At 50.6% G+C, this 23,536-nt stretch overlaps 1 protein-coding gene across 1 annotated transcript in view; it reads left to right on the plus strand.

The window, feature by feature from the left end:
* Positions 1–23,536, plus strand: part of mycbpap (mycbp associated protein) — a 399,570-nt gene that overhangs the window by 266,823 nt on the left and 109,211 nt on the right. The window contains exon 17 of the mRNA XM_059949031.1: positions 17,029–17,126. Within this exon, the coding sequence (XP_059805014.1) occupies positions 17,029–17,126 (98 nt within the window). The remainder of the gene's footprint in view (positions 1–17,028; positions 17,127–23,536) is intronic.

Here is a 23,536-nt window from a genome sequence, read left to right on the forward strand (position 1 = left end):
TTGCTACAGAGTCTCCTGTCCGTGCCCCTGACTGTCGGTATTACTACAGAGTCGCCTGTCCGTGCCACTGACTGTCAGTATTGCTACAGAGTCTCCTGTCCGTGCCACTGACTGTCTTTATTGCTACAGAGTCTCCTGTCCATGCCCCTGACTGACTGTATTGCTACAGAGTCTCCTGTCTGTCCCCCTGTCTGTCTGTATTGCTACACAGTCTCCTGTCCGTGCCCCTGACTGTCTGTATTGCTACAGAGTCTCCTGTCCTTACCCCTGACTGTCAGTATTGCTACAGAGTCTCCTGTCAGTGCCCCTGACTGTCCGTATTGCTACAGAGTCTCCTATCCGTGCCCCTGACTGTCTGTATTGCTACAGAGTCTCCTGTCCGTTCCACTGACTGTCTTTATTGCTACAGAGTCTCCTGTCCATGCCCCTGACTGTCAGTATTGCTACAGAGTCTCCTGTCCGTGCCCTGACTGTTAGTATTACTGCAGAGTCTCCTGTCCGTGCCCCTGACTGTCTGTATTGCTACAGAGTCTCCTGTCTGTGCCCCTGACTGTCAGTATTACTACAGAGTCTCCTGTCCATGCCCCTGACAGTCTGTATTGCTAGAGTCTCCTGTCCGTGCCCCTGACTGACAGTAATGCTACAGAATCTCCTGTCCGTGCCCCTGACTGTCTGCATTGCTACAGAGTCTCCTCTCCATACCCCACACTGTCCGTATTGCTACAGAGTCTCCTGTCCATGCCCCTGGCTGACTGTATTGCTAGAGTCTCCTGTCCGTGCCCCTGACTGTCGGTATTACTACAGAGTCGCCTGTCCGTGCCACTGACTGTCAGTATTGCTACAGAGTCTCCTGTCCGTGCCACTGACTGTCTTTATTGCTACAGAGTCTCCTGTCCGTGCCCCTGACTGACTGTATTGCTACAGAGTCTCCTGTCTGTCCCCCTGTCTGTCTGTATTGCTACACAGTCTCCTGTCCGTGCCCCTGACTGTCAGTATTGCTACACAGTCTCCTGTCCATGCCCCTGTCTGTCAGTATTGCTACAGAGTCTCCTGTCTGTCCCCCTGTCTGTCTGTATTGCTACAGAGTCTCCTGTCCGTGCCCCTGTCTGTCAGTATTGCTACACAGTCTCCTGTCCATGCCCCTGTCTGTCTGTATTGCTACAGAGTCTCCTGTCCGTGCCCCTGACTGTCAGTATTGCTACAGAGTCTCCTGTCCGTGCCACTGACTGTCTTTATTGCTACAGAGTCTCCTATCCGTGCCCCTGACTGTCCGTATTGCTACAGAGTCTCCTATCCGTGCCCCTGACTGTCAGTATTGCTACAGAGTCTCCTGTCCGGGCTCCTGACTGTCTGTATTGCTACAGAGTCTCCTGTCCGTACCCCTGACTGTCTGTATTGCTACAGAGTCTCCTATCCGTGCCACTGACTGTCCGTATTGCTACAGAGTCTCCTATCCGTGCCCCTGACTGTCTGTATTGCTACAGAGTCTCCTGTCCGTACCCCTGACTGTCAGTATTGCTACAGAGTCTCCTGTCCGTACCCCTGACTGTCAGTATTGCTACAGAGTCTCCTGTCCTGGCCCCTGACTGTCTGTATTGCTACAGAGTCTCCTGTCCGTGCCCCTGACTGTCTTTATTGCTACAGAGTCTCCTGTCCATGCCCCTGACTGTCAGTATTGCTACAGAGTCTCCTGTCCGTACCCCTGACTGTCTGTATTGCTACAGAGTCTCCTGTCCGTGCCCCTGACTGTCCGTATTGCTACAGAGTCTCCTATCCGTGCCCCTGACTGTCTGTATTGCTAGAGAGTCTCCTGTCCGTACCCCTGACTGTCAGTATTGCTACAGAGTCTCCTGTCCGTGCCCCTGACTGTCCGTATTGCTACAGAGTCTCCTATCCGTGCCCCTGACTGTCTGTATTGCTACAGAGTCTCCTGTCCGTGCCACTGACTGTCTTTATTGCTACAGAGTCTCCTGTCCATGCCCCTGACTGTCAGTATTACTACAGAGTCTCCTGTCCATGCCCCTGACAGTCTGTATTGCTAGAGTCTCCTGTCCGTGCCCCTGCCTGACAGTAATGCTACAGAATCTCCTGTTCGTGCCCCTGACAGTCTGCATTGCTACAGAGTCTCCTCTCCATACCCGTCACTGTCCGTATTGCTACAGAGTCTCCTGTCCATGCCCCTGACTGACTGTATTGGTACAGAGTCTCCTGTCCGCGCCCCTGACTGTCGGTATTACTACAGAGTCGCCTGTCCGTGCCACTGACTGTCAGTATTGCTACAGAGTCTCCTGTCCATGCCCCTGACTGTCAGTATTACTACAGAGTCTCCTGTCCATGCTCCTGACAGTCTGTATTGCTAGAGTCTCCTGTCCGTGCCCCTGACTGACAGTAATGCTACAGATTCTCCTGTCCTGGCCCCTGACTGTCTGCATTGCTACAGAGTCTCCTCTCCATACCCGACACTGTCCGTATTGCTACAGAGTCTCCTGTCCATGCCCCTGACTGACTGTATTGCTACAGAGTCTCCTGTCTGTGCCCCTGACTTTCAGTATTACTACAGAGTCTCCTGTCCATGCCCCTGACAGTCTGTATTGCTAGAGTCTCCTGTCCGTGCCCCTGACTGACAGTAATGCTACAGAATCTCCTGTCCGTGCCCCTGACTGTCTGCATTGCTACAGAGTCTCCTCTCCATACCCGTCACTGTCCGTATTGCTACAGAGTCTCCTGTCCATGCCCCTGACTGACTGTATTGCTACAGAGTCTCCTGTCCGTGCCCCTGACTGTCGGTATTACTACAGAGTCGCCTGTCCGTGCCACTGACTGTCCGTATTGCTACAGAGTCTCCTGTCCGTGCCCCTGACTGTCGGAATTACTACAGAGTCGCCTGTCCGTGCCACTGACTGTCACTATTGCTACAGAGTCTCCTGTCCGTGCCCCTGACTGACTGTATTGCTACAGAGTCGCCTGTCCATGCCACTGACTGTCAGTATTGCTACAGAGACTCCTATCCGTGCCACTGACTGTCAGTATTGCTACAGAGTCTCCTGTCCGTGCCACTGACTGTCTTTATTGCTACAGAGTCTCCTGTCCGTGCCCCTGACTGTCAGTATTGGTACAGAGTCTCCTGTCCGTGCCCCTGTCTGTCTGTATTTCTACAGAGTCTCCTGTCCGTGCCCCTGACTGTCTTTATTGCTACAGAGTCTCCTAACCGTGCCCCTGACTGTCCGTATTGCTACAGAGTCTCCTATCCGTGCCCCTGACTGTCAGTATTGCTACAGAGTCTCCTGTCCGGGCCCCTGACTGTCTGTATTTCTACAGAGTCTCCTGTCCGTGCCCCTGACTGTCTTTATTGCTACAGAGTCTCCTATCCGTGCCCCTGACTGTCAGTATTGCTACAGAGTCTCCTGTCCGGGCCCCTGACTGTCTGTATTGCTACAGAGTCTCCTGTCCGTACCCCTGACTGTCTGTATTGCTACAGAGTCTCCTGTCCGTGCCACTGACTGTCCGTATTGCTACAGAGTCTCCTATCCGTGCCCCTGACTGTCTGTATTGCTACAGAGTCTCCTGTCCGTACCCCTGACTGTCAGTATTGCTACAGAGTCTCCTGTCCGTACCCCTGACTGTCAGTATTGCTACAGAGTCTCCTGTCCTGGCCCCTGACTGTCTGTATTGCTACAGAGTCTCCTGTCCGGGCCCCTGACTGTCTGTATTGCTACAGAGTCTCCTGTCCGTACCCCTGACAGTCTGTATTGCTACAGAGTCTCCTGTCCGTGCCACTGACTGTCTTTATTGCTACAGAGTCTCCTGTCCGTGCCCCTGACTGTCAGTATTGGTACAGAGTCTCCTGTCCGTGCCCCTGTCTGTCTGTATTGCTACAGAGTCTCCTGTCCGTGCCCCTGACTGTCTTTATTGCTACAGAGTCTCCTATCCGTGCCCCTGACTGTCCGTATTGCTACAGAGTCTCCTATCCGTGCCCCTGACTGTCAGTATTGCTACAGAGTCTCCTGTCCGTACCCCTGACTGTCTGTATTGCTACAGAGTCTCCTATCTGTGCCCCTGACTGTCTGTATTGCTACAGAGTCTCCTGTCCGTACCCCTGACTGTCAGTATTGCTACAGAGTCTCCTGTCCGTACCCCTGACTGTCAGTATTGCTACAGAGTCTCCTGTCCTGGCCCCTGACTGTCTGTATTGCTACAGAGTCTCTTGTCCGTGCCCCTGACTGTCTTTATTGCTACAGAGTCTCCTGTCCATGCCCCTGACTGTCAGTATTGCTACAGAGTCTCCTGTCCGTACCCCTGACTGTCTGTATTGCTACAGAGTCTCCTGTCCGTGCCCCTGACTCTCCGTATTGCTACAGAGTCTCCTATCCGTGCCCCTGACTGTCTGTATTGCTACAGAGTCTCCTGTCCGTGCCCCTGACTGTCCGTATTGCTACAGAGTCTCCTATCCGTGCCCCTGACTGTCTGTATTGCTACAGAGTCTCCTGTCCGTGCCACTGACTGTCTTTATTGCTACAGAGTCTCCTGTCCATGCCCCTGACTGTCAGTATTACTACAGAGTCTCCTGTCCATGCCCCTGACAGTCTGTATTGCTAGAGTCTCCTGTCCGTGCCCCTGCCTGACAGTAATGCTATAGAATCTCCTGTCCGTGCCCCTGACTGTCTGCATTGCTGCAGAGTCTCCTCTCCATACCCGTCACTGTCCGTATTGCTACAGAGTCTCCTGTCCATTCCCCTGACTGACTGTATTGGTACAGAGTCTCCTGTCCGTGCCCCTGACTGTCGGTATTACTACAGAGTCGCCTGTCCGTGCCACTGACTGTCAGTATTGCTACAGAGTCTCCTGTCCATGCCCTTGACTGTCAGTATTACTACAGAGTCTCCTGTCTGTACCCCTGACTGTCTGTATTGCTACAGAGTCTCCTGTCCGTGCCCCTGACTGTCTGTATTGCTACAGAGTCTCCTATCCGTGCCCCTGACTGTCTGTATTGCTACAGAGTCTCCTGTCCTTACCCCTGACTGTCAGTATTGCTACAGAGTCTCCTGTCAGTGCCCCTGACTGTCCGTATTGCTACAGAGTCTTCTATCCGTGCCCCTGACTGTCTGTATTGCTACAGTGTCTCCTGTCCGTTCCACTGACTGTCTTTATTGCTACAGAGTCTCCTGTCCATGCTCCTGACTGTCAGTATTGCTACAGAGTCTCCTGTCCGTGCCCTGACTGTTAGTATTACTGCAGAGTCTCCTGTCCGTGCCCCTGACTGTCTGTATTGCTACAGAGTCTCCTGTCTTTGCCCCTGACTGTCAGTATTACTACAGAGTCTCCTGTCCATGCCCCTGACAGTCTGTATTGCTAGAGTCTCCTGTCCGTGCCCCTGACTGACAGTAATGCTACAGAATCTCCTGTCCGTGCCCCTGACTGTCTGCATTGCTACAGAGTCTCCTCTCCATACCCCACACTGTCCGTATTGCTACAGAGTCTCCTGTCCATGCCCCTGACTGACTGTATTGCTAGAGTCTCCTGTCCGTGCCCCTGACTGTCGGTATTACTACAGAGTCGCCTGTCCGTGCCACTGACTGTCAGTATTGCTACAGAGTCTCCTGTCCGTGCCACTGACTGTCTTTATTGCTACAGAGTCTCCTGTCCGTGCCCCTGACTGACTGTATTGCTACAGAGTCTCCTGTCTGTCCCCCTGTCTGTCTGTATTGCTACACAGTCTCCTGTCCGTGCCCCTGACTGTCAGTATTGCTACACAGTCTCCTGTCCATGCCCCTGTCTGTCAGTATTGCTACAGAGTCTCCTGTCTGTCCCCCTGTCTGTCTGTATTGCTACAGAGTCTCCTGTCCGTGCCCCTGTCTGTCAGTATTGCTACACAGTCTCCTGTCCATGCCCCTGTCTGTCAGTATTGCTACAGAGTCTCCTGTCTGTCCCCCTGTCTGTCTGTATTGCTACAGAGTCTCCTGTCCGTGCCACTGACTGTCAGTATTGCTACAGAGTCTCCTGTCCGTGCCACTGACTGTCAGTATTGCTACATAGTCTCCTGTCCGTGCCCCTGACTGTCAGTATTGCTACATAGTCTCCTGTCCGTGCCCCTGACTGTCAGTATTGCTACAGAGTCTCCTGTCCGTGCCCCTGACTGTCAGTATTGCTACAGAGTCTCCTGTCCGTGCCGCTGACTGTCAGTATTGCTACATAGTCTCCTGTCTGTCCCCCTGACTGTCTGTATTGCTACAGAGTCTCCTGTCCGTGCCCCTGACTGTCTGTATTGCTACCCAGTCTCCTGTCCGTGCCCCTGACTGTCCGTATTTAATACCCTTTGTTTTAAAAGAGAGTCCCCTTGGGGTGAAGTTTCTTACAAGTGTATTTACCGGTTAAGTCGATCAGGTGGTCGAATCTGTCGCTGCAATCTACGTACCACCGGCTGTGATTGCACCGGAGATGGTGGTTGTGCTGGTTCCGGCCTGACTGGTGGTGTAATCCACTAGGCCGTCAGTGATTCCTCATGCGTTTGTGAGCCGCCCGGTATATGCGTGTTCAAGGCACCTGGTATGGGAGTGTCGTGAGGAGTCTGTGTCAGGCTCAGTGTGCACGGTGTCACCTCGGGTACAGGGTTCATAGTTACTGGGGAATGTTCGGGGTAGGGGTCTGTTGCTCCTGCGGGCGCCAGGTCGCGGATGGAGACCGTGTCCTCCCGCCCATCAGGTAAGACCATGTAGGCATACTGGGGGTTCGCATGTAGTACATGAACCCTCTCGACTCGGGGAGTATATATTGCTCCTCGCATGTTTTTGGAGCAGCACTGGCCCTGGGGATGTCAGCCAAGCCGGCAGGGTGGTCCCAGTGACAGACTTCCTGGGAAAAGAAAAGAGGTGCTCATGAGTGGTGGCATTGGTGGACGTACATAACAGAGAGCAGATAGAGTGGAGTGCCTCAGGGAGGACCTCCTGCCATCGAGAGACCGGCAACCCTTTTGACTTAAGGGCTAAAAGTGTGGCCTTCCACACTGTGGCATTCACCCTCTCCACCTGTCCATTTCCCTGGGGATTATAGCTCGTTCTTCTACTAGTAGCAATGCCCCTAGCTAGCAGGTAATAGCGCGGCTTGTCACTGATAAAGGAGGACCCTCTATCACTGTGAATATAGCAGGGGTATCCGAACAGAGTGAAGAGCTTGTGCAGGGCTTTTATGATGGACAGGGGCAGAGATGGCAAAGTGGTGTTGGGGCAGGGGATGGCAAAGGGGAACTGCGAGTACTTGTCGATAATGTTGAGAAAGTAGATATTGCGGTCGATGGAGGGAAGGGGGCCCCTAAAATCAACACTCAGTCGCTCAAAGGGGCGGGTGGCCTTGATAAGTTGCGCCTTGTCAGGACGGTAGAAGTGCGGTTTGCACTCAGCACGGACTTGGCAGTCCCTGGTCATTGTCCTGATGTCCTCAAGGGAGTAAGACTGGTTCCGGGCTTCCACAAACTGGTAAAATCGGGTGACCCCCGGGTGGCAAAGATCTGCATGGAGGGCATATAGCTGGTCGAGCTGCACGCTGGCTTATGTTCCCCGGGATAGGGCATCAGGTGGCTCATTGAGCCTTCCAGGCCGGAACAGGATATCATAGTTGTTGGTGGAGAGTTCTGTTCTCCACCGCAAAATTTTATCATTTTTGATTTTGCCCTGCTGTTGGTTGCTGAACATGAATGCAACTGAGCGCTGGTCGGTCAGCAAGGTGAACCTTTTGCCGGCGAGATAGTGCCTCCAGTGCCTAATAGCTTCCACTACGGCCTGGGCTTCTTTCTCCACCGCGGAGTGCCGAATTTCAGGGCCTTGAAGGGTACGAGAGAAGAATGCTACTGGCCTGCCTGCCTGATTGAGGGTAGCAGCCAGTGCGAAGTCGGAGGTGTCACTCTCCACTTGGAAGAGAATGGTCTCGTCCACCGCATGCATCGTTGCTTTTGCAATGTCCTCTTTAATGCGGCTGAAGGCTACGTGGGCCTCGGCAGAGAGGGGAAATATGGTGGACTTGACCAGGTGGTGGGCCTTGTCTGCATAATGAGGGACCCATTGGGCGTAACAGGAAAAGAAGCCCAGTCTCCGTCTGAGGGCTCTGAGGGAGGTCTAACAGGGGGCGCATACGGTCTGGATCAGGGCCAATGACCCCGTTCTCCACGACATACCCAAGGATAGCGAGCCGGGTGGTTCCGAACACACCCTTGTCCCTGTTATAAGTAAGGTTCAGGGCTTCGGCCACTTGGAAAAATCATTGGAGGTTGGTGTTGTGATCCGACCAGTCGTGACCACAGATGGTGATGTTATCCAGATATGGGAACGTGGCCTTCAGTTGGTACTGGTTCACTATCCGGTCCATTTCCCTCTGGAAGACAGAGACACCGTTCGTGACACCGAAAGGGACGCGCAGGAAGTGATAGAGCCTGCCGCCCGCCTCAAAGGCGGTGTAGGGGCGGTCCTCTGGGCGGATGGGGAGCTGGTGATGAGCGGATTTCAGATCTATTGTCGAGTACACCTTGTACTGAGCTATCTGGTTGACCATATCCGCGATGCGGGGTAGGGGGTACGCGTCAAGCTGCGTGAACCTATTGATGGTTTGACTATAGTCCACGACCATCCTATTTTTCTGCCCGGTCCGAACAACAACCACCTGGGCCCTCCAAGGACTTGTGCTTGGCTCAATGATCCCCTCCCTAAGCAGCCACTGCACCTCCGACTGAATGAAGGCCCTGTCCCCCGCACTGTACCTCCTGCTTTTAGTTGCCACAGGTTTACAGTCGGGGGTCAGGTTGGCGAACAGCGGTGGGGGAGGGATCTTGAGGGTGGAGAGGCTGCAAGTGGTGTCAGTAGTGCAGCTGTCGGCATGGTGCTGGGTGGGATGTGTGGGTCAGTGTGTGTGGTCAGTAGCGGGGTATATAACGAAGTCCCACAAAACTGAGGATTCCTGACAGTGAGTGGTGGGAGGGGCCCGTCATATGCCATAGTCACACTTTCGAGGTAGCTCTGGAAGTCCAGCCCCAATAGTACAGGCGCACACAGTTGAGGCATGACCAGTAGCGCGAAGTCCCGATATTCTGTGCCCTGCACCACCAATGTCACTACACAACCCGCCCGGATGTCTGTGGAATGCGACCCAGAAGCCAAATTGATCCTCCAACTTACCGGCCGTGTTGCGAGTCCGCAGCGTTGCACTGTGTCCGGGTGAATAAAACTCTCAGTGCTGCCCGTATCAAATAGGCATCTAGTACTGTGCCCCTCCACCAGGATGTCCATCATTGACCTTGCAAGCTGGTGTGGGGTGCTTTGGTCGAGGGTTACGGAGGCCAGAGTTGAATCGCCATCTTGGTGCCCGGTAAGCACCCGTGGGTCGGGGGCGGGATGAGGTGGCGCCGACAAAGATGGCCGCCCCCATGCCTCGCACGAGGCGGACAGGCAAGATGGCGGCCCCCATGCCTCACACGTGGTGCTGCCCAACCCCGCTCCTGGTTCAGACTTACAGACCTTGGTGAAATGGCCCTTCTTTGCGCAGCTGGAGCAGGTTGCTTCTCGGGCCGGGCAGCATTTTCGGGGGCGCTTTTCAAGTCCGAAGAAGTAATACTGCACGGACTTGCAACTGGCAGCAGCTGTGGTCGGTTTCGGGGAGTTCGTGGACTTGCGAGTGGCAGCAGCAGTGGTTGATTCGCTCGTGGGCGGCGGGGTCTGCAGCATCCACAGAACCGCCGGGGGATCGCGCGGCTGGACAGCATCAGCATTGTGCAGAGCAGCCTCCAGCGTGTCGGCCAACTCGATCGCCAAGCGTAAGGTAAGATCGGCATTTTCCAGCAGCCGCTGGCGCACGTACACTGACCTGATCCCCGTAATGAAGGCGTCTCGTACTTAGCTCCACCGTCAGTCCCCTGCAGTCGCAGGCCCGCACGAGTGTCTGTAGGGCCCGGATAAATTCAGCGCTCGACTCGCCGGTTCACTGCCGCCGCGTCGCTAAGCGATGTCTTGCGTCGACGGTGTTCTCCGGCCGCAGGTACTGTCTTTTGAGGGCGTCCAGTGCCCCTTGGTAGGTCGGCAGGTCCCTGATGAGGGAGAATACTTTTGGACTGACTCTGGATAGGAGGATTTTGTACACTGTGGCAGGCTCAGTCACTGGAATCGCTTCCAAGTATGATTGGAAGCATGCAAGTCAGAGTTCAAAGGCAAGAGCTGCTTCTGGAACTTGGGGGTCCAAGTCTAATTTTTCCAGACGTAAAATACTCTCCATGTTTTAAAACTTCCAGACAATAAAATTGATGTACCATCAATAACTCTCGGAGACATGAGGCGAGATATGGGCTTTATTGGCTGGAAGAAAGAACAAGCAGCAAGTGACCACCACACAACATCCTGGAGACTGAGGCCGGGGCGGAGTCCCCAATCGCCTTTATACCGGGGTCTGTGGGAGGAGCCACAGGAGCAGTCTGTGGGGGGCGCGTCCAGACGGGTATATGTAGTTCACCACACACATATAGTAATCATGGAGACTGTTAGGAACCCTGAAACACCACATTTTACAAGAGGAGTATTCCACTGCCTAACTACCATCCTGCCTCCTTTTGCTCTAACTTCTTAAGCTTAAATTCTACAATCAACTAAATGATTCCAAATGACTCAGCACCTTAGCCTCCTTCTGGTGTCACCTAAGTCTGTTAAGCCAAAGCCTGATTACACTAACACTGGCCCACAGCAACAATGGCCACTCTGCTTACATCACACTTCTTTTTATTGGCCTTTGCTAAGTTACTAATAACCTAAGCAATTTCCAACAGGCCACATGGTGCATATAGGCTACAGGGAACTGTATCCAACTCACTCCACAATCTCCCTCTCAGCAGACAAATCCGAATAGGCTCCAGTCACTTTTTAAGTCTACAAGGAACCGTCAGTGGTGGGTGAGTTACTAGAAGGTATTCTAAGGGTGATATGTGATAAAAGTATACAAAATGATGTGGGGTATAGATAGGATAAATGCAAGCAAACTTTTTCCATTTAGATTTTGTGAGACTAGTATTTAGAGGTCGAAGATTAATGGGTGAAACGTGAAATGTTTATAATGAACATAAAGGGATCTTCTTTAGTCAGAGAATGGTGACTAAGCTACCAGCTGAAGTGTTGAATGTAGATTCAATTGCAGCATTTAAGAAAAATTTGAATAAGTGCATCGATGGGAGGGGTGTGTAGGTTGGCAGATTAATTTAGCATGGACTAGATGGGCCAAAGGGCCAGTTTCGGTGCTGTAGTACTCTATGACTCTAAGTTACCCTGGATCAATTTAATACTGTCCTGCAAGGTCCTTACTTATCCTTATTTATAGCAGTCTAAAAACTCAAGTTGTGATCACTGTTCCCTGAATGTTCTCCCACTGAAAAGTCAATCATCTGACCAGGTTCATTTTCCATGTGATGCACCATCAATAACTCACACTGAGACGTAGGCGAGATATCGGCTTTTATTGACTGGAAGAAGGAACCAGGAGTGAGTGTCTATCATACAAGGTCTTGGAGACTGAGGCCGAGCGTCAGGCCGCAGATCTCCTTTATACAGGGGCCTGTGGGAGGAGCCACAGGAGCAGTCAGCAGGGGCGTGTCCCGACAGGCACATAGTTCACCACATTCACCCCCCCTTCGTTTGAAAAAGTCCTCATGTGGCGAAGGTTCTTACAAGTCAAGCCGATCAGGTGGTCGAATCTGTCGCTGCGATCTACATAGCACCGGCTGTGACCGCATAGATGCCGGCAACATCGGTGATTGCACAGGGGACGGGGGTTGCGCGTGTTCTTGCCCACTAGGCGCCGGTGATCCCTCATGCATGTGCGAGGCGCCTGGTATAAATGCGTACGAAACGCCCGGTATACAAGTGTCGTGAGGAGTCTGTGTAGGGCCTGGTGAGCACGGTGTCAACTCTGGTGCAGGGTTCACAGTTACCGGAGAGCCTTCAGGGTAGTGGTCTGCTGCACCTGCGGGTGCCAGGTCGCGGATGGAGACCGTGTCCTCCCGCCCATCAGGTAAGACCACGTAAGCATACTGGGGGTTCGCATGGAGAAGGTGAACCCTCTCCACCAGCGGGGAGTATTTATTGCTCCTCACATGTTTCCGGAGCAGCACTGGCCCCGGGGACGTCAGCCAAACTGGTAGGGTGGTCCCAGTGACAGACTTCCTGGGAAAAGAGAATAGGCGTTCATGAGGGGTGGCATTGGTGGACGTACATAACAGAGAGCGGATAGAGTGCAGTGCCTCAGGGAGGACCTCCTGCCAGCGAGAGACCGGCAACCCTTTTGACTTAAGGGCTAAAAGTGTGGCCTTCCACACTGTGGCATTCTCCCGCTCCACCTGGCCATTACCCCGGGGATTATAACTCGTGGTCCGACTGGTAGCAATGCCCCTAGCTAGCAAGTACTGGCGCAGCTCCTCACTCATAAAGGAGGACCCTCTATTACTGTGGATATAGCAGGGATACCCGAACAGAGTGAAGAGCTGGCGCAGGGCTTTTATGACGGACGTGGCAGTGGTGTCGGGGCAGGGGATGGCAAAGGGGAACCGTGAGAACTCGTCAATAACACTGAGAAAATAGACATTGCGGTCAGTGGAGGGAAGGGGGCCCTTAAAGTCAACACTCAGGCGTTCAAAAGGGCGGGTGGCCTTGACAAGTTGTGCCATGTCAGGACAGTAGAAGTGCGGTTTGCACTCGGCGCAAATTTGGCAGTCCCTGGTCATCGTCCTGATGTCCTCCAGGGAGTACGGCAGGTTCCGAGCTTTCACAAAATGGTAAAATCGGGTGACCCCCGGATGGCAAAGTTGTGCATGAAGGGCGTACAGCTGGTCGAACTGTGTGCTAGCACATGTTCCCCGGGATAGGGCATCAGGGGGCTCATTGAGTCTGCCAGGCCGGTACAGGATATCATAGGTGTAGGTGGAGAGTTCTATCCTCCACCGCAAAATCTTATCATTTTTGATCTTGCCCCGCTGTTGGTTGCTGAACAGGAACGCAACCGAGCGCTGGTCGGTCAGCACGGTGAATCTTTTGCCAGCAAGATAGTGCCTCCAGTGCCTAACAGCCTCCACTATGGCCTGGGCTTCTTTCTCCACCGCGGAGTGCCGAATTTCGGAGCCTTGGAGGGTGCGAGAAAAGAATGCTACTGGTCTGCCTTCCTGATTGAGGGTTGCAGCCAGAGTGAAATCGGAGGCATCACACTCCACTTGGAAGGGAGCGGTCTCGTCCACTGCATGCATCGTAGCTTTGGCAATGTCCGCCTTAATGCAGTTGAAGGCCGCGCAGGCCTCAGCAGAGAGGGGAAACGAGGTAGACTTGACCAGGGGGCGAGCCTTGTCTGCGTAATGGGGGACCCATTGGGCGTAATAGGAAAAAAAACCCAGGCACCGTCTGAGGGCCTTGAGAGTGGTGGGAAGAGGGAGCTCTAACAGGGGGCGCATACGTTCGGGATCAGGCCCAATAACCCCGTTTTCCACGACATACCCAAGTATAGCAAGGCGGGTGGTACCAAAAACACACTTGTCCCTGTTATAAGTAAGGTTCAGAGCTGCGGCCACTTGGAGAAATCGTTGGAGGTTGGCGTCGTGATCTGGCCTGTCGTGACCACAGATGGTGATGTTATCCAGATAGGGAAATGTGGCCTGCAGTTGGTACTGGTCCACCATCCGGTCCATTTCCCTCTGGAAGACAGAGACACCATTCGTGACACCGAAAGGGACGCGCAGGAAGTGATAGAGCCTGCTGCCCGCCTCGAAGGCGGTGTAGTGGCGGTCCTCTGGGCGGATGGGGAGCTGGTGATAAGCGGATTTCAGATCTATTGTCGAGTACACCTTATACTGAGCAATCTGGTTGACCATATCCGCGATGCGGGGTAGGGGGTATGCGTCAAGCTGCGTAAACCTATTGATGGTTTGACTATAGTCCACCACCATCCTATCTTTCTGCCCAGTCCGAACAACAACTACCTGGGCCCTCCAAGGGCTTGTGCTTGGCTCAATGATCCCCTCCCTAAGCAGCCACTGCACCTCCGACTGAATGAAGGCCCTGTCCCCCGCACTGTACCTCCTGCTTTTAGTTGCCACAGGTTTACAGTCGGGGGTCAGGTTGGCGAACAGCGGTGGGGGAGGGATCTTGAGGGTGGAGAGGCTGCAAGTGGTGTCAGTAGTGCAGCTGTCGGCATGGTGCTGGGTGGGATGTGTGGGTCAGTGTGTGTGGTCAGTAGCGGGGTATATGACGAAGTCCCACAAAACTGAGGATTCTTGACAGTGAGTGGTGGGAGGGGCCCGTCGTATACCATGGTCACACTTTCGAGATGGCTCTGGAAGTCCAGCCCCAATAGCACAGGTGCGCACAGATTAGGCATGACCAGCAGCTCAAAGTCCCGATATTCTGTGCCTTGCACCACCAATGTCGCTACACAACCCGCCCGGATGTCAGTGGACTGCGACCCAGAGGCCAAATGGAACCTCCGACTGACCGGCCGCATTGCGAGTCCGCAGCGTTGCACTGTGTCCGGGTGAATAAAACTCCCAGTGCTGCCCATGTCAAACAGGCATCCAGTCCAGTGCCCCTCCACCTGGATATCCATCATGGACCTTGCAAGCTGGTGTGGGGCGCTTTGGTCGAGGGTTACAGTGGCCACAGTTGGATCGCCGTCAGGGTGCCCGGTAAACACCGGCGGGTCGGGGGCGGGGCATGCTGACGTCGACAAAGATGGCCGCTCACATCCGGGCATGCAAGATGGCGGCCCCCACATTTCACCCGCAGCGCTGCACCCCGCTCGAGGTTGAGACTTACAGACCTTGGCGAAGTGGCCCCGCTTTCCGCAGCTGGAGCAGGTCGCTTCTCGCGCTGGACAGCGTTGTCGAGGATGTTTCTTTTGGCCACAGAAATAACAAAGCACGAGTTTCTGATGGGCCACAGCCGTGGTCTGGGTCGGGGAGCGCGTGGAATGGCGACTGGCGGCGGCGTTGGCGAATTCGCTCCCGGGAGCCGGCGGTGGCGGTGTCTGAGGAGTCCACGGAACCGGCGGGGAATCGCGCAACTGAACAGCGTCGGCGTTATGCCACGCAGCTTCTAGAGCATTGGCCGTCTCTATCGCCGAGCTTAAGGTAAGATCGGAGTGTTCCAGCAGTCGCTGGCGCATGTACACTGACCTCAGTCCCGTCACAAAAGCGTCTCGCACCAGCAGCTCCGCATGCTGTTCTGCCGTGAGCGTCTTGCAGTCGCAAGGTCGGACGAGTGTCTGTAATGCTCGGAGAAACTCAGCGCACGATTCGCCAGGCCGCTGTCGCCGGGTAGCTAAACGATGTCTTGCGTAGACGGTGTTCACCGGCCGCAGGTACTGTCGTTTGAGGGCGTCCAGTGCCCCATCGTAGGTCGGCAGGTCCCGGATAATGGAGTAAACTTTGGAGGAGACCCTCGAGAGTAGGATTCTGTGCATAACGGCGGGTTCAGTCGCACGAAGCTCCGCCAAGTACGATTGGAAGCATGCAAGCCAGTGTTCAAAAGCGAGAGCTGCGTCAGGGTCTTGAGGGTCCAAATCCAACCGGTCCGGACGCAAAACGGGTTCCATGTTTTAAAACTTCCAGTCAATAAAATTGATGCACCATCAATAACTCACACTGAGACGTAGGCGAGATATCGGCTTTTATTGACTGGAAGAAGGAACCAGAGTGAGTGTCTATCATACAAGGTCTTGGAGACTGAGGCCGAGCGTCAGGCCGCAGATCTCCTTTATACAGGGGCCTGTGGGAGGAGCCACAGGAGCAGTCAGCAGGGGCGTGTCCCGACAGGCACATAGTTCACCACACCATGACCAGGTCCAGTACAGTTCCTCCTCTCACTGGACTATTTACATGCTGATTTAAGAAGCATTCCTAAATGCAACCTAACAAATTCTGCCCTAACTGAACTTCTTGCACTGAGGAGGTCAAAGACTATCTTAGGGAAGTTAAAGTCACCTGCGACAGCAATCTGTTGTTTTTGTACCTTTCCCTATTCTGCATATCTGTTCCTTAATGTTCCTGTGGCTTTTGGGGGTAATCATAGCAGAGGTGTTGCAGTCTGTCTGTTGGTCAGTAAATTGAGGATCCAGTTGCAGAGAAAGGTGCCAAGTTCTTGGTTTAGAAGTTTGCACAAATATGTCCATTTTTCTATAATGTCCTGATGCAGGGTTTCAACCCAAAATGTGGACAGTTCCTTTCTTCCCACAGATGCTGCTTGACCCGCAGAATTCTTCCTGCACGTCGTTTGTTACTCCGAATTTCAGCATCAGCAGTCTCTTGTGTCTCCTTAGTATCATGCCCTCTAATTTATATTACACCTTCACTCTTTCTACTCTGCACCTTTCAATGTGAATTATCATCTGCCCCTATCCGCCCATTCTACCAGTTATCTGCTTATCCTTGAAGCCTATAGCTGTCTCCTACATTGTTCACCATCCTGCAGATCTGCGCTGTACGTTCGTATCCAGTCTGAAGCTGCCTGCTTCCTGTTCCTCAGCCGGGTTTGTGTGGCAGGGAATACTAGGAATGCTCAGCAGGCATTAAGAGAAGTTCACATAGGTACGTGGATGGCATTGGTTTGGTCCAGGTGCATGTAGATGGGATTAGGCAGCAGATCCCAAAGGGCTTGTTTCATGCTGTAATACTCCATAACAGATCTGTGGAGAGACTTAATGTTTTAGCCAGTGACTACAGCAATCAACCTGAGCCCTGAGCCCTGTTTCTCACTTTCTCATTGCTGTCTGGCAAGTAGAGTATTTCCACCATCTTTGGTTTTCATTTCAGATTTCCAGCCTCTATACTTGTTACTTTGTGGTGCCCAGTAAAACATCAGATACTTAAACATTCCCATCGTTTAGAATTACAAGGAAAGTATTCCGAGCCCTTCGTTGTCTGGGTGTAACAGTATGGATATCCACATCAGTTGATGCCACTCACTTGTTTTCCTTTCTTTCCTGTCTGTTAAACCTCTCCATAAATGACTGATCTGCCCCGGTAACTACATCCAGCAGATTCAAGAAAACAAACCAAGAAAGATGATAAGAAAGCAACTGACAGAAAAGGAAAAAGAGCAACCAGATCTGCGGGCAAGGAGGATGAGAGGGAGGTATGATAAACGTCCGTAATGTTACTCGTCCTTCTCTGTTAAATTCAACCTTTTGCCTTAAAACTGTATCTAGTTTGGATTGACTTTGGTCCTACAATTACATAGGCAGCTCCATGGTACCCGGTAGTCTATTTTGAAATTCATGTGACCTACTTGACACACTCCTCCTTCTCAATACTGTTGTACTTTTAAAAGTTCTCAAAACCCTTGGATTTTTCAGTTTTCCCCCACAGATACGTTCTCTTAATTCCTAAACACTAAGCACGGTGTCATCAAATCTCTGAGTCTGGCACTGTGGCTCAGAAGTGAAGAGACTTTGTGGGCCGAAGAGCCAGTATTGTGCTGCAGGTTTTTCTAAAGGTGAAGAGGACTGCAGTGGTGATCGGAGATTCCCTAGTCAGAGGAATAGAAATGAGATTTTGTGAGACACCTGGATGGTATGTCAAGGATGTCTTGGATCAGGCCCACAGCATTCTAAAGGGTGAGCAGCTAGAACTCTTTGTACATATTACCCATGCCACACACCACTAAGGGCAAGAATAGGATTATTTGGCTGATGAATATGTGGCTGAGAAATTGGTTTAAGTGGCAGGGTTCAAATTTCTGGATCATGGGGAAGGTACAACCTGTACAAAAGGGACAGATTACACCTAAACCTAAGAGGGACCAATATCCTTGTGGGCAGGTTTGCTTGAGCTTTTCAGAAGGGTTTAAATTAATTCAGCAGGGGTATGGGAACAGGGGTAATAGTGCTAAGGATGGGGCTACAAGCAGAAACACTGCCAGCAAGGAAAAGCTGATGATCGGGCAAGATTGCAGTCAACAGTATGTTGCAATGTAGAAAGTAAACAAAATCGAAAAGACTTCAAAGGTACAAAGGTACAATTTAATGTCAGAGAAATGTATACAATATACATCCTGAAATGCTTTTTCTTTGCAACCATCCACGAAAAACAAAGGAGTCCCAAAGAATGAACGACAGCTAAATGTTAGAACCCCAAAGTTCCCCCCAGCTCCCCCCTCCCACACTTAAGCGGCAGCGAGCAACAATCCCTCCTCCCACCGGCAAAAAAGCATCAGCACCAGCACCCAAGCATGAGCAAAGCAACAGCAAAGACACAGACTTACAGTCACCCCAAAAACTTCATGTTTGACATACCACAGGTTTTCTCTCTCCCTAGTAAGGGAGAAAGAGGTGTCTCCATTTTCCTAGTGTTACAAGGATGAACAGCTCTGATGGGTAGAAGGGTGCAGGGTTGCCCATGTCCCCCTCCCCTGGGAGAATTACAAACCGTTACTGTTGCCAGGCTGCTAATGAGAGAGAAAGAGATGGGACAAAAACATACTGGGACTGGAACATTAGCTTCAGATAAGGGAGAGATAACATAGGGAGGAAGAGAGACTTGTTGTTCCACATATTATGACTCCTGTAAGACTCACGGCTCCGGAGAGGGCTGTTTACTTGGTACCATTCTGTTCATTAAAATTCCTCAGTGGACAGCCGGAGTGGGCTGGTTTGATGGGCTAAGCCATTCAAAACTGATTGACACCTGAGACCCCATGAGTAGGGATAAAAGTGAGGTCTGGGGAGACACCCCTTAGACACACCAGGAGACACACTAGTGAGCACTGCTTGAGTGTTGGAACCCACGTGAAAAGTGTGGGGCCTCGGAGACCGAACGACGGATCGATCAATTTTAACTCACAGTGTTTATAGCGAGGCTGGTGGGGGCTTGTGTGTGTGTCCACCCTTGCCTGGGTGACGAGTCCACCATAGAAGAACGGTCTAGCTAAAGGACAGAGGGGTCATACCTGAATGGCCACAACAACACATCGATGGATCAAGAACATAAAGGAAGGTTTGACAGGCTGTCACTGTTTGATCGTTCTCCCTGTCTCTCTCTCTCCCCAACAATTACAACACATCGACCAACAACTACCTCAGCCTGTATGAACTGAACTGAACTTTATACTTTCCCATGATACTTCATTATCCCCTAGACATCGATAGAGCTTGTTTATTATTGATTATTATTATATCTACACTTTTAGGTTTAGTTATTGCTAACGTGTATTATCTGTATATTTGCATTGTTGATATTGATTCATATATTTTACTAATAAACACTGTTTTGAAAATAGTACCAGACTCCAACGGACACTTCTAACTTTGCTGGTAAGACACCCAGTTACGGGGTACGTAACACTAGCAAGCAGGGAGACTTAACAAACAACATAACAAACAAGGTGTACAAGATAATGAGAGCCATTGATCGTATGGTTAGTCAGAGGCTTTTTCCCAGGGCTGAAATGGCTAGCACGAGAGGGCACAGTTTTAAGATGCTTGGAAGTAGGTACAGAGGGGATGTCAGGGGTAAGTTTTTTTACGCAGAGAGTGGGGAGTGAGTGGAATGGGCTGCCAGCGACAGTGGTGGAGGCGGAAACGATAGGGTCTTTTAAGAGTCTCCTGGATAGGTACGTGGAGCTGAGAAAAATAGAGGGCTATGGGTAAGCCTAGGTAGTTCTAAGGTAAGGACACGATCGGCACAGCTTTGTGAGCCGAAGGGCCTGTATTGTACTGTAGGTTTTCTATGTTCTATGTTCTAACCCGCTGGTTTGCCATGTTAAAAGTCCTTATGTAATTTTTTTCGAGCTCCGTGCCTTAAGGTTGCAAAGATCTCAGGTCTCCAGGCACACAGCAGATATCCCGACTCCCAAACAATGGCCAGTTATGGAACCCCGAGAACGGGTCCCATTCCCACAAAGAACCATAGTCAGCAGGTAACTCCAGGTCAGGGTCTTCAAAAGAACCCTGAAAGGAAAAAAATAGAGATATTAAAGGTGAAAGTAGAGCTGCTTCCGAAGAGCAAGCAAAGGAGTCACCACTAGGCGCGATTAAATACAGGATAGGTGAATACAGATCTGAAGGTGTTATATTTGAATGCACGCAGTATACGGGATAAGGTAGATGAACTTGTAGCACAGTTACAAATTGGCATATACGACTTTATGGACATCACTGAATTGTGGCTGAAAGAAGATTATACTTAGGACCTTAACATCCAAGGATACATACTGTATGGAAAGACCAGGCAGGTGGTAGAGGGGGCTGTGTGACTCTGTTGGTAAAAAGTGAAATCAAATCACTAGAAAAATGTAACATTAAATCGGAAAATGTTGAATCATTGTGGGTAGGGCTGAGGAATGGCAAGGGGCAAAAAGACCCTGATGCAAATTATATACAGACCCTTCCCCCTCCAACAATAGTAAAGATGTAATCTACAAATTACAATACAAATATAAAATGCATGTCAAAAGGGCAATGTCGCAATAGTCATGGGGAATTTGAATATGAAGATAAATTGGGAAAACCAGGTTGGTGTGGGATTTTCAATTCCCATTGCAATTTGCCTATCATCACAATCGGTCAACGGCAGACGCAATCTCAATCTCTCTCCATATGGCTTTAGACCACCTAGACAACACAAACACCTACGTCAGGATGCTGTTCATTGACTGTAGCTCAGCATTTAATACCATCATTCCCACAATCCTGATTGAGAAGTTGCAGAACCTGGGCCTCTGTACCTCCATCTGCAATTGGATCCTCGACTTCCTAACCGGAAGATCACAATCTGTGCAGATTGGTGATAACATCTCCTCCTCACAGATGATCAACACTGGTGCACCTCAGGGGTGAGTGCTTAGCCCACTGCTCTACTCTCTATATACACACAACTGTGTGGCTAGGCATAGCTCAAATACCATCTATAAATTTGCTGACGATGCAACCATTGTTGGTAGAATCTCAGGTGGTGACGAGAGGGTGTACAGGAGTGAGATATGCCAACTAGTGGAATAGTGTCACACCAACAACCTGGCACTCAATGTCAGTAAGACAAAAGAGCTGATTGTGGACTTCAGGGAGGGTAAGATGAAGGAACACATACCAATCCTCATAGAAGGATCAGAAGTGGAGAGTGAGCAGCTTCAAGTTCCTGGGTGTCAAGATCTCTGAGGATCTAACCTGGTCCCAACATATTGATATAGTTATAAAGAAGGCAAGACAGCAGCTATACTTCATTAGGAGTTTGAAGAGATTTGGCATGTCAACAAATACACTCAAAAACTTCTATAGATGCACCATGGAGAGCATTCTGACAGGCTACATCACTGACTGGTATGTGTGGGGGTGGGGGGGGGCTACTGTACAGGATCGAAAGAAGCTGCAGAGGGTTGTAAATCTAGTCAGCTCCATCTTGGGTACTGGCCTACAAAGTACCCAGGACATCTTCAGGGAGCGGTGTCTCAGAAAGGCAGTGTCCATTATTAAGGACCTCCAGCTCCCAGGGCATGCCCTTTTCTCTCTGTTACCATTAGGTAGGAGGTACAGAAGTCTGAAGACGCACACACTCAGTGATTCAGGAACAGCTTCTTCCCCTCTGCCATCCGATTCCTAAATGGACATTGAACCCTTGGACACTACCTCACTTTTTTTTAAATCTACAGTATTTCTATTTTTCCGCATTTGATTTACTTGTTTATTTATTATTATTGTCTTATTTTTCTCTGCTAGATTATGTATTGCATTGAACTGCTGCTGCTAAGATAACAAATTTCACGTCAGCTGATTCTGATTCCAAGAGGGGAGTTTTTAGAATGCCTGTCAGATGGCTTTATACAGCAGTTCATGGTTGAGCCCGCTAGAGGAGCAGCAATTTTGGATTGTGTGTTGTGCAATGGACTGGAATTGATTAGAGAGCTTAGAACTGGACTGTTGGAAAATGATGCTTAAGAGGTAGAAATGGGGGAACAAGGAAGTGGCAGATGAACTGAATAAGTATTTTGCATCAGTCTTCAATGTGGTAAACACTAGCAATATGTTAATGTTCAAGAGTGTCGGGGGGGCAGAAGTGTATGAAGTTGCCATTACTGGGGAGGAAGTTCTTCAGAAACTGGAAGGTCTGAAGGTCGATGTCTCCTGAACCAGGTGGTGTACACTAGTGGTCGCCAACCGATCGATCTTTGAGACTTTCCCAATAGATCCCGAAAAAAATGGAAAATAAATACACAAATACTGTTGTAATGTGAGCATTATAAAAATAAGTAATGCTAATTAGGATAATGGTAATATAGCAATACTCCCGGTACGGAAAGCTGTTTGCAAAGCGAGGTTGTTTCTGGGGTTGCGGGGTTTTACTTCCGTTCTTTCTGCCCGGTGCTATGTGTGTGGCCCCTCCGCCACGCACCGCGTTCCGTGAAAACCTCTCTATGTTAGATATTAGTTTTACCGTCCTAGATAAAGTTGTTCCTTTGGGCATGAAGTTGTCGAGTGGTCCTTTTTCAAAGTAGAGGTTACTACAAATACATTATGCCTGATAAACCTTTTGATGCAAAAGCAAATTTTACCCTTACAGCGCATATGTGAGTTGCTTTTAACACGCACTTAGTTGCTTTCCCTAGTTATTGTGTTTCTCTTGTTCCACTGCCCAGTGTCGTGCGTCACAGGTGTGCTGACGTCATGTGACTGTTGTATTTACTCAGCGTAGCTTGTGCTGCATCAAAGTGACCAATCAGATTAGATAAAAGTACAGACTGTCACAAACATCAATACACGGCACTCCCTGGTGATATCCTGCAAGGTAGCTAGCTAGCATGGCAGAGGCTTCACGAAAGAAGGCAAAAACGCACAAATTCCATCCAGAATGGGAAGAAGAATTTCTATTTACCTCGGTGAAAGAAAGACAAGTCCGTATGTATGTTGTGCCACCAAACACAAGCACTGACTAAAAGAGGGAATCTGGAGCGGCACCACAACACCAACCACCGGAAATTTAAAGACACTTACCCACTCAAAGAGCACAATCCGTGCCAAGAAAGCTGAGGAGCTGAAATCGGGGTTGAAGGCCCAGCAATCACTTTTCACAAAACATGCTGCTGAAAATAAGGCTGTTATTGAAGCATCATTACGTGTAAGTCACCTTTTGTCTAAACACAAGAAGCCTTTTACAGATGGCGATTTATTCAAGGAAGCAATGGCCATTACCGCAGAGACTGTTTTTAATGACTTTAAAAACAAAGACGACATCAAAATGGCAATAAATAATATACCGCTTGGCCCTGCAACAGTGACGAGGAGGATAGAGTCACTGTCAGAGGGCGTGGATCGACAAGTATTAAAGGAGTTGTCACTCTGTGAATATTTTTCACTACAGTTCGATGAATCCCTGGATGTAATGCAAACAGTTCAGCTTGTTGTATTTGTCCGAATGGCTTTCCAGGATTTTACAACAAAGGAGGACTTCCTCAGTCTTTTGCAATTAAAGGAGAGAACGAGAGGTGAGGATATTTATAATGAGTTTAAAAAATATGTCTGTGAACATGACATCCCCATTCATAAACTGGTGGCA

The sequence above is a fragment of the Hypanus sabinus genome, chromosome 23 (assembly GCF_030144855.1).
Source record: "Hypanus sabinus isolate sHypSab1 chromosome 23, sHypSab1.hap1, whole genome shotgun sequence".
NCBI lineage: Eukaryota > Metazoa > Chordata > Chondrichthyes > Myliobatiformes > Dasyatidae > Hypanus > Hypanus sabinus.